Here is a 12,010-nt window from a genome sequence, read left to right as displayed (position 1 = left end):
TTGTACTTATGTTTAAGGGTGGAATCAAGAGGTCAGGAAGGGCTGACTACCAGGAGCCATGGTAGGTAGTTACATACTACTTAGGGAGGATTTCAGAGATGACTTAGGCTGGAGCTCGAAATTGCTATTTTGTTAATGATAATTTGTCCACGTTATCCACACTTTTCAGCCTCCACTTCATTGTCGGTGACCATAGGAGACTATTCTGACTGGTGAGACATAAGTTGAAGTCTGCTCAGAATTCATAATTAATAATCATTGCACATACCTTCTTCGTGCTTTCTTCTTTTCTCTTTTACTTTTCCTGGAATGTGAATGTGACAAATGGAGTTGTGGCAGCTTTTAGTGTTTTTCCACATGAGAGAAAGATGTTTAAAAAAAACATTGCATTTTTGGGGTACTAACTTTTCTTTTAGACCCTGAATTAGTGCCAGCCTGCCTCAAATTTGTTTGTCATTACTTCCTCAGATATTCTTTTTACAGTTGAAAACAATTTTTAACAAGTACAAATATATTTAACACTTTTGCCATATTGTCAAGTGGCTAATTGTCAAGCATTCATATTTCAAATTTGTTCATCACTGTACTCTTAACTAAAGGGCTGATATCACTCTCTCAATTAGCCTAAAATGAGCCAACCTGTTAAGCCGGGAGAGAACTAAGGTATAAACAAGCGTAAATGAATAATATTGTTTTCCACATAATCCATTCCTTTCATTTTACTTCCTAATAAATGAAAGGTTTTGGAGTTCAGCTATTATTTAACTTTAATTCTACCTGATTACATATATATATATATATATATATATATAGATAGATAGATAGATATATGATTTTTAAATCTCTCTCTGTTCTCCAACTTTTCTCACTTTGCATTAATCGCTTGTACTTTATCCACCTGTATGAGTATTCCTCAACCGTATATTGTTCGCTGTTTTAAAACCTAGAGATAACCACAAATCTAGTTGGGTAAGAAGAGAGAAATATTTCTGTTATTAGATAAAGGCATCCAAGAGAAGATAAGCTGAAAAAGTTTTCTGAGTTATGCTCTCTCTTCCAGGGTCAGAGTCCCTGAAGTTTCCCAGAATCCTTCTGGGGAGTAGGCAATATCCCAAGTGGGTTTTGTGACCATGGGGACTATCAGGGACAGGCTTCAGGCCAGGCTAGAGGTGAGCCAGGTGTTGTTTAGCTGGCAGAGACGTAGTTACAGGGCGTGTGTGTGGCTCTGTAGTTTTTATTGCTGAACTCACTGGGCTCCATTCTCAGGAGCTAATCAAAACTTTTTTTTTTTCTTTTCCTTAGAGCTCTATTATTGGGATGTTGGCCTCCCAGAATTGGTCTAATTTTCTTGACTTTTTCTCTTTTTGATCTACTTTTGGGAAATTCCCTCACATTTATTTTACGTATTTTCTATTGAGCTTTTCTATTTCTGTCACCATGTTTTTATGTTTGAAGACCATTTTTTTCCAACTAGAGTGTTGCAATAATCCAGGCAGTAAGTAGTTGGGAGTGTCTGGGAACAGGGTGGTAGTAATGAGAGTGGTGAGGTGAGGTCATATTCGGCGTGTATTTGGAATGGAGATCCAACAGTATTCACAAAGTATTGGATGTGAAAAGGGAGAGAAAGAAGGGAGTTAAGGGCAGCCCCTCTGTGCATCTGGTAGATGGAGTCTCCATGGGAAACAAGGGAGAATGTGCAGAATGGGTCTACCTAGTAGAGTTCCGTGTGTACATGCTCAGAAGTCTGTTGGTTCTACACATTGGGCATTCCAGAAGGCGGTTTTAGGCAAGAGATGAAAATGGAGGAGGATTTTACACCCACCATGAGACTGGATCAGATCCCTAAGGGTGTGAGTGTAGACAGAGGTGAGAAGAGGTATGAGGACCCCTAGGACCCTCCAAAACTAAGAGGTTGGGGAGAGAAGGAGCCAGCAAAGGAGACGGAGGAGTGGGGAACATTATAAGTAGGAGGAAAAGGAAGAGAGAGAGTGGCATCCTAGAAGCCAAATTAAGCCCATGTATCAAAAGGACTGAATTATTAACTGTGTCAAATGCTGCTGGGGACTGAGAATTGTGCATTTGGATTTCACAGGACTGAAATTGCTAGTGACTCAATAATCAAAACTGAAGTTTGCTGGGGTAGGATTAAGAAGAAAAGGGTAGAGAATAATATGGGGACAGTGAGTATTAGAAACCCTTTGGAGGTTATGGAGGCTTTTATTGCCTTTTTTCCCCCTCTTTTTTTCCTGATTTTTGGTCTCTAGCATCTGTGTTAGAGGCTTTCTGCAGAAGATTTGATCCTTGGCTATCTGCCTTAAAAGTGGGAGAGGTAAAAGCTGATGAGAGGGTCGGAAGCCCCTTGTAAGGCCTTTTGATTTTGAGTTTAGTATAGCATTACCTGGGTACATTATTTATTGGACAACCACAAAAACTGTCTTTTGTGCTTTCCTCATGTGGTCGTAAGATTGCCTAGAGACTTCCAGTTTCTGGCCTGGGGTAGTAAAGGTTTGTCTGGCAGTGTTTCGTGCCCCAAGATGGGGAAGACGGTTGGCTGAACGTGGAGGTTCTACATTCAACACGGAGTGCTGCATATGGTCCCCATGTTTTCGATGGAGTTGTCTGGCCTACAACTGTACTGATTGTTTCTTTGCCCAGAGACTCTGTTTTAATTTCTGAAGAAAATAAACCTGACAAAGTTAGGGAGAGAATTTTCACAATGGAGATGTAAATGACACCATTCACCCAGTGCCCCATATTTCTGGCATTTCCCCCCGGATCCTCAATTGGACAGATACCTGGTGCTGGCAGTTTCTTCCAGGGTTGGTTCTCAGTGTCCCCACTGACACCTGTGGATTCGTCATGTTAGGGCTGCTGAATAAGGTACAACTAGCTTCCATATTTTGTTGCTGTCATCACTTTTGTTTTCTTTCAATCCTTATGAATTCCTTCCTCTAACTGTAAATTTAGCGGAACTTTAGGAGAGAGCAGAACGTTAATGCATCTATTTACTCTGCCATCTTAATCCAAGATGCTTTACCTCAAAATAAAAGGAAGCAATTTGAATGTCAGGTGATGCTCTTAGCATTTTGACCATGTATTAGTCAGTCACTTCCAAACTGTCACTTTGAGGAATTTTTCCACTTGACAATTCCATTTTTTGTCTCTGATCTACACAAGCTCTGCCTTGCACTCATATTGTTGTGTAGTCATTTGTTCATGTCTTCCCTCTTCACTATATTGTGAGCTCCTCTACGTAAGGGAGCTGATGTCTCCAGATCCCTAAAGTGTTTTCTATTACATTTACTAAAGAGACAATAAATATTGTCCAATACATTGAATAGCAACTACTTCCCCCCAAAAGGTAAACTTTTTTTTTTAAAGGTAAACTTTTGTGATTCACTGAAGTATAAAGTAGACGTTAACTTCACACATATCCTTTTCCCTGATTTTAAACTATAATGACAGGCTGCTCACAATTCCTGAAGAGATCTCTTACAAAATTGTGGTTCCCAGTAGCTATGATATGATGACAAGCCTGGAAGTATTCTAAAAGAGAGATGTTTCTGACCTCTGGTACTTAAGATGAGTTTCTACTCAAACAAAGGTCTTTGCTTCTCAGCAATTTGCAAGGCTAACTTCATCTTAGCTTTTCCTGTGGCTTCTGAATTCCACATGGGATAAAGATGGTTTCTCTAAGCTCTTGCACTCTCTCTTCCTCTGTCAGTGAGAAGAGGGCATGAACTGTAAATACAGGCTGATTTGCACTCATTTTGTGTTTAAGCTTCTCCTGACTTTGTTCCCTTCCCATATACCTTAACCAAAATCAGTGCTGATGGTTTCATTGTGGGTACTTGTTTAGTTTCCCATGTTACTATTGGTGTAACGGAAACTCATTGTTCTTTTTGCCGAGAATGTTTTCAGCCTAGTTTGTCTAAAATTTCTCAATCAAGATACTGATTCGGAGAGATATTAGTAAAAATATTTTTCATATATGAGTGTTAAAGGGGCCATAATAACGATAACACCACCAACCAATATTTTATGAGTGTTTACTATGTGCATGGCACTCCTTCCAGGTGTTTCACTTGTATAATTTAATCTCTGGCAAAAACCCAGTAGGGTGAGTGTTCTTATTAGGTCCATTTTTCAGATGCAGAAATTGAGGCACTCTAGGTTACACAGATAATAATAATAAATGGTGGACCCAGTTTGACTTGTGACTCCACCGTGTCCCAGTGCCTTCCAGAGCTATTTGTCAGATGACAATATAACATTGCATATTATTATCTTTGTGGTTTATGTTTTGAACTATCAAGTCAACTAGGGTGAAGTTAGTTGTTTATGAAAGGAAAATCAGGGTGATCTCAAGGAATACCCAGTTTGTTTGCTAAAGTTAGTTTGTTTTCAGGACTGCTAACCTCAGCCTATTTCGACCTTTCAACATTGAACAAAGCTGTTTTCCAAAGCTTCTTAAGTACTTAGGTTCTTATGCATACAGTGAATTGGGTATGATCATATAAATGTAGAGAGAAGGGTCTGTCCATATTCATGTCCCGATGTATCTCTATATCGTATTTCATATCATCTTTATCTCAGAGATTAGGAGGCTTAGCTGATTTATAGGCTCCATTTATACAGGAAGTCAGCTTTCCTGACTAGTACATTACATCTTTCCACTGAATTATGATGCCTCTCAATTTCCTCTGTGAACTTGGAGCCTAATAGGAAAGCAAAAACATCAATAAAATTAATGCATGGTAGAGAGCAGTAGAGAAGCTACCAGTGGATTTGAAGTCCACGGAACAAATAGCCGTGAATTAGCAACCTGGTGTGGTGGCAGCCTCTCAGGTGGCCTCCAAAGATGCCCACCTCATGGTCTTCATGCTCCTGTGTAATCTCCTCCCCTTATGTGGGGGCGGGACTTAATGACTCAACAATGAATAGAATATCACAGAGGTCACTCCCAAGATGCTGTTACTAAGAGAAGGTGGCTCTGCCTTGCATGCCCTTCTCATTCATGTTGAGGGAAGCCAGCTCCCTTGTGAGCTGCCCTATGGAGAGACCCATTGGGCAAGAAACTGAGCCAGGCTTTCAGCCTACAGCCAGTGAAGAGCGGAGGCCCTCAGTCTGAGGAGCTGAATCCTCTCTGCCAACAAACACGTGAGCTTGGGAATGGAGCCTGCTGTATAACTTTCATATGAAATCTCAGCCCTAGCCAGCATGATGGCAGTCTTGTGAGAAACCTTGAGACAAAGGCACAAGCTAAGCTGCGTCTGGATTTCTGACCCACAGAAGTTGTGAGATATGTTTGTAGTTTTAAGCCCCAAGCATGAGTGTAATTTGCTGTGTAGAAACGGGTAACTCATACTCTTAGTGATAAACACCATTAGGTTTTCTACTTTGGGGGTCTGTACCTCTAGTTTAGCAGATCACACTGGAGGGAGGAGGGATTAAGGCAAGAGACCACAGTGGCTGGGATAAGTGTTTAGGGCTAGTGGAGGGAAGGGGCCCCCACTGGCAGCGCGGAGGCTGCTCCAGTCCTGTCCCATGGTGGAGACCCCAGATTAAAATAAAATCCAAGGTTGGAGTTAGTCAGGCACTAAATGTTGTATAGCTTAAATTGTTGCATTCAACAGGAATAATCGTATCATATTGAATTGCACCAATAAAGCAAACTACTTTTCTGGCTCCTGAAAATGTGTGCAACACATACAAATTTGGCTAATTCACATTTTGCAAACTTCCATTTTACATGACTTTTTTTTTAACACGAGCTCTTGAAGTACGGTCCATTCTTTTCTGTGCAGTTCTTTGGGAGTACAGAAACAGAATTATTTTTATCACACAGACAGACAGATATGTTAGGTTGCACTCTAGTCTGTGGGTGATTTAAGGTGATAATAAAATGTGTGTCCACATTTCTGCTGTTGAAGAAGGTCGCTGTGGAGAAAACACCAAGTGTGCAGGGAATGTAATATTGACATGTGACTGTCACCTACTTGTGTACATGTGTGTACAATGTCATGTGTCCAGCATATAGCTGTTTTCTACGTTGGGTCTGTCTACGTATAGTCCCTGGTTGTTTTGAATTGCTCTTTATGTAATTGTCTTTATGCAATGCAATATTTTAAAGTAAAACATAGGTATTTTTGTTTTCTTTTGGATATTTTATTTTGAGACATTTTCAATTTCTTAGGTTAGATTGACTATTTGAGTTCTAAAATAGGCCGTTTCATTTTTCATTTTGTAACAATGTGATTTAATGAAAAGGGCACTGGATCTCAGTGAGTGTGTACCAGTGGACTTCCTGAAGAAAAGAGCTATGTATGGTCTCAAGTTTTGAATATTGAATGCACTGTTTAATTTTGAACCTAATTTTAATCTAGCTCATTCTCAGCTCTGTCTCTAGTTTCTAACCAATGTGTTCACAGATTATATACATTTTAAAATTAATTACTTAAATTATTCTGAGGCTTCTTGAATGATCTTTTTTAGTATAAAATTGCTTATTTTTTTGCACATGATACACATATGCTACAGACATGTTATTATCCCACTTGATAAAGCCTCAGAGAAAGTTAGTGTCTTGATCAAAGACACACAGCCTGTCTGTAGAAAAGCCAGAAAGAGTACTATATTCTTCTACTTCCTGATCACATCCTTGGCATTTTATATAAAATAAAATTTGCTGTCCATTTGCCTTAAAAATAAAAATTGCTGTCCATTTGGGCCTGGAGAGATTATTAACACACATGGTCATTTACAGGTTATTTAAAGAGAGTGATAAAACTCTCCATATGTTCTAATCCTGGTAAGCTAGGATATTTTACAAATAAATGAATAATCATTTAATGTTCAAAAGAGGCCAGAGTTTCCTTGCAACACCTCCTTGGTCTTTACACCCTTCCACATAAAACAGAACAGATGCTTCTTGGTTAAATTGAAGTAATACATACATAATAGGAACGTAATTAGAATTGCTTTATAGACCTGCAGGGGAATGGATGGGTGGGAAATGTGATGAGTCCCAGACAGTGATGGGTGTTCCTGTGTGTCTTAGAGCCAAGAGCAGGAAACGAGTGTGAAATATTTGGCCTCTAATCTGAAGTATAATCACATTAGCATGTAGTTGAATATTAGAGAATAAAATAATCTGAGTAAAGTAGTAAAGATTTATCACTGAATATCTTAAATTTTAGATTTATTTATGTTCTGAAATCTAAGTCTAATGCTTAATAGTTTAAATATTATGTTAAAAAAAAAGTATAATTCACAACCCCCGATAGCTGTATGTCAGGCTATACATTTATTTACTTCTAATAGTTCATCACTGAGGTTGAGAATGCCAACCCAATAGATACAGTTGGAATTTTTCTCTTTGGTATGTCAGGGCACTAAAACACAAACAGAAAGAAAAATGGAAATTTTTAAAAGTTTGGGTTAGATAATAAGACTTATTAGAGCCAGAAGAGTTAGACTATTGTGAAAACTAGAAGAGGGAAATAACATTAACCAACCACATGCCAGATCCTTTTACTTTCTATTCCCTTTGGTCCCCACAAAACCCAAAACATTGCTAATATTTTCTATTATTTTCTTCTCCCCTCTCTCCCATAAAGGAACTAAAACTTGTCAAGTAACGTACTTGAAATAATATAGCAGCAAATAAAATTTTAAATTTAAACCCAGTTAGGTTTGACACCATGGCCTATGTTTCTTCCACGTCAATAATCTATTCCATAAACATTGTATTCCCTTTTGAGGGAATAAGGGACTGTCACCTTGCTATAATCTCAATACCCAAGTGTTTTTCTCTCAAAAAAGACTGAAATATTGTTATGGACTCAAGAAAATTTTGAGTATCATTTTTCTTTAATCTTTTCCCACCTTTAAAAAATTTCACACACACACACACACACACACATCTCTGATGGGCTGAGGGGAGGCTCTACTCATAACCACTTGTTTGCAGCTTTTCAGGCCTGAGTAATTAAGCACATCCACATCCAATAGCTCCGATTTTAAATTATTGTTACTCAAGTAGCCTTTAACCCATCCAGTAAGGTGGTATAGATGCTGAATTATAAGAAACACTTTGCATTTGATGAGTTCATGTGTGAATGCTTTATATTATTTCCTTCATTTTAGAATATTATCAGTTGGAAACGTATCATCTCCCTAATGACAAATTTTAAGGGAGGGAGCACTGGAAGATACCACTAAAAATTTATGAATTTAAGTCTAAGTCCTGATTTCTGAAATGTTAAAATGTCCATTTTATGTTGAGAAAAGAGATTACCTCAATACCCTTAACCTTTCCCAAATGATGTCTTTTACCTTTATTTCCTATCTATCTGCTAGTATCTGATCTTCCTTATTTTCAGCTACTTAAGCATGACTATATTGTTCTGTCGAAACTGCTGATTCCCGTTGACGTGTGTTAGCATCTTTCAAGTGTAAAATTGTGTGGAGAAATAGTAACAGTGTTGCTTTCCATTGAGAGTTCCTGTGGATGATTAAATCATGAGGTTTCATGGGTTAGAAACTTTTGTGACTTTCTTAGGACAATATATCTATGGTTAGGACCTTATGACATTATATTAAGTTATTTGGTGGTACCTGATACTGCATGAGATTAAAAGATGAGGAAACTCAGTATATTCACAAGTAAGGATTCATGTGGGGAAAATCTGTATGAATAATATTATGTTTTAAAATGATGGATAAAGTCAGAAGACAATTGTATCTTTTATGAGGTTTGACTTGAATATGAGAAAATCTTTGAAAGATTTTATTGTGTGTGTTTCTTTTCCTTGTTCCGAGGATGAAATCATACACTAAATTGACTACTAGCATTTCTTTCGTGGTTTTCCCATCAGTCTCGTTGTATCACCAGAGGAATGTAGAAATACTGGATTATTAACTAATGAATTCCAAAGTCAGAGACCTTTGGATTCACTGTAAGATTTTCTTTAAGGAGTAGGCTGCACTGATCCAAAGGGAGTCATTTCATACGTGAATTTGCTAGCTTTATTTGAGTTTTACGCATTTTGTTACATTATTTATAGCCATACTACCTCCAGTGAAAATCATTTGTTAATCCTTTTTATTCAATTTTTGAAGTATGGTCAAAGTTAGTTGGGCTGTGTTTTTACTACTTTGAAACATTAAACAGTTTGTGATATGTTTGCCTTATGTGGTCTAAGGAGTGAAAAGATTTTTATGAGAATCTTAATCAAATTTTTAGATTGATACATGAGACCTAATTTTTTAAGAAATGGAGATAGTGAAATATTATTAGGATGGGAGTATCATATTCTACTTGCTATAATATTTGTCGCTGTATCTGGGCTCTGTTCCCAGTTCCAAATAGAAATGCTAAATTATCTTGGTTAGAATTCTCATCTATCGTATGCTTCAATTTCCCACTTGTCTTTCATAATTCTTTCTTGGGATTTTGCCAGAGTCAACTAGAAAATGTCTCGTGTACTTTAAGCTTTCAGAGAAAAGACATTGTAAAATGCCTCAGTTATCAAAACCTATCCATCCACTTTGTGATTTTTCTTCCAGAAATCTTTCATTTCACAAGAGCTTCCGTGGCTACTTGGCACAAATCTGATTAGGGCAAATTCACTTTATTTCTAGCTAATATATGTATGTAGGTAATGCATTATGCTTTTGATTAACCTATGTCCAAACTGAGTTATAAAACACACTGACTCCAAAATACACTACACTTCCCAGGCCAAAAAAATGCATTTAAGGACATGCTCCCAGTTTTTGATGATCCATTCCACGTCTCCCTTGTGTAAGCATGGGTGGTAGTTTGTGTCTGTGCTAAATCGAATACTATAATCAAAGAGTTATTCTTTCATCACAACAATTTAAAGAATTATAACAGGAAATGCATCTATTATTTCTATCTTAATTCTATCAGGTTAGTGATTAGAATTAACCTTTGTCATATGTCTTTAGGTACATTGGCAAATATGAGCGTTTATCAATGCAAAAAAAGAATGTGCATTGTCAGGAGTGATTTGCCTGATTTTCTGATGTTAAACAAAATTTTCAATTTCATGCAGTTGGTCCTTGAAAGACACTCACAGTTTATCTTTGACTGGGCCACATGCATGAGGCTTTGTATTTGTGAAGCAAGTGAAAGCCTTAACACTTTCCGCCTAACCCCACTGAAATCCCGTGGAGTTGGTCTTTGTGGCGGGACCAATGAATGACCTGAAGTTAGATCCCCTACACCTTCTCAGGGCTGGAGATGGTCACTACTGCTCACGGTGGCCAGACATCTTTTCACAGCTGGCTTATGGCCATTAATAGTCTGTCTTTTTTCTTTTTTTTTCTTTTACAGCTGTTGTGAACTTGGACAATTCTGTGGTTGACCTGGAGACTCTTCAAGCACTCTATGAGAATGTGAGTAATAGAAGGAACTTTGAGCATATGCTACACACACAACTGTGTTACTGTCCACATCTGTACTCGTTGCTGTACTAAGGAAATTCGATTTGGGTGCACTGAATTTATGTAAATACAGCCTTGTTAAAGTACTTTCCAGGAACATATTGGACAAATGTGCAGTTTGTAGTTTTAAAGACAGTGAGTTCAAAGCATGCTGTATATGAGGTCATTCACATTCCCTCTTTTTATCTGTAATCATAGTAAATACTTATATGGAAGTTTTTTTGAGTCGAGTATTGTTCTGTGCACTAACTCACATAATCTTCATGTGAAAACTATAGACAGGTATTATAATTACTCCCGTTTTACATAGAGGAAATTTAGGCATGGAGAGTTTAAATGACTCGCTCAAGGTCACCGACCTAATGTGGTGTAGCTGGGATTTAATTCATTTTGACTCCGTTTCTCTAAACTGCCGCAGTTTATTTTGCTAAATGACAGGACATTCAGGATTTCTTCTAACAGCACTTTTTCTGAAGAAGGTGACAGGAAAAGTGTAAGGTGTCAAAGGAGAGAGACCAAAGCATGGTGTTGTCTGTGTCTGCAAAGTGTGATCTGCGCAGTGATACATGAAATGGTTTTCACTGGGACATGGCATTAAATACCATCGAATAGCATCGATTCCCATTGTGAAAAAGCAATGCTCTTTTCAGTGTTTTTGATTATGTCTATGAGAAAGTCTCAGTGTGGTCCTATTTTGTCTCTAATATCTTTGGGTTGTTTTTGTTTGTTTGCTTGCTTGTTTGTTTGTTTCTGATCTTGCCTGTACTCTGCCTGGTATTTAAGCTTCTCTGCTCTTTGGGGGCCTTAGTTCGTCCTTGCCTTATTTAGTACCAAGTCAAAGATTTCTTGGCTCTGGAAGATTCACGTGTGGGCACAGTGCAATCTCTCTTCCCAGACCACTCCCTGAGGGCAGTGTATTCAACCTGCTTGTCCACTCTTGAATTTGATGCTTTTTAAACATATGTGTACATGGTCTCCCCTGTGAGATTGAGACCTTTGTAAGAGAAAATATTTCTCTTAGTGCATTGCACAGATTTTGTTGATCAAGCGTAGAGTTGGTACCTGGTCAGCACAGTGAGCGTAGGCTCTCAATCAGACCAAGTCATTAATGAAGATGGAGAGGGAAGGTTTGCATGGCTTATTATTATGTAGTTGTCACTACATAATGGAAAACTAGAAAAAATAAATCACATATTTACTATATTAATAACCCAGTGAAATGCATATTTAAAATATAATCATTTTAGAGGTATAGAAAGTTTTCATTTTTCTTGAATCTTTTATACCAACCTTCTCCCAACCATGAGAGCCACATGGAAGAGATGAGGAAAAATAATAGGTAAAACAATTTCTTCAGCAGGTCCTAATAACGTATGATGTCAGTGTATACATAACTATTGTTGTGTGCATATATTATGTATATATCTATACACATGTGTATGTATGTATGTAGAATATATGTGTATATTATTTGAAGATATGAATGTCTTAGGTTAACCTGATATATCCATGTGCAGGAATATATACAGAAAAAAAA

The 12,010-nt window shown here is 37.7% G+C and overlaps 1 protein-coding gene across 1 annotated transcript in view; it reads left to right on the top strand.

Moving 5' to 3' along the window:
• The window catches only part of FMN2 (formin 2), a 331,841-nt gene that overhangs the window by 177,950 nt on the left and 141,881 nt on the right, over positions 1-12,010 (top strand). Inside the window, exon 8 of the mRNA XM_081039488.1 lies at positions 10,364-10,425. Within this exon, the coding sequence (XP_080895614.1) occupies positions 10,364-10,425 (62 nt within the window). The remainder of the gene's footprint in view (positions 1-10,363; positions 10,426-12,010) is intronic.

Source organism: Rhinolophus hipposideros (assembly GCF_964194185.1).
Source record: "Rhinolophus hipposideros genome assembly, chromosome: 26".
Lineage (NCBI taxonomy): Eukaryota > Metazoa > Chordata > Mammalia > Chiroptera > Rhinolophidae > Rhinolophus > Rhinolophus hipposideros.
The sequence above is the reverse complement of the archived record's forward strand: the minus strand, read 5'-3'. Positions and strand labels throughout refer to the sequence as shown.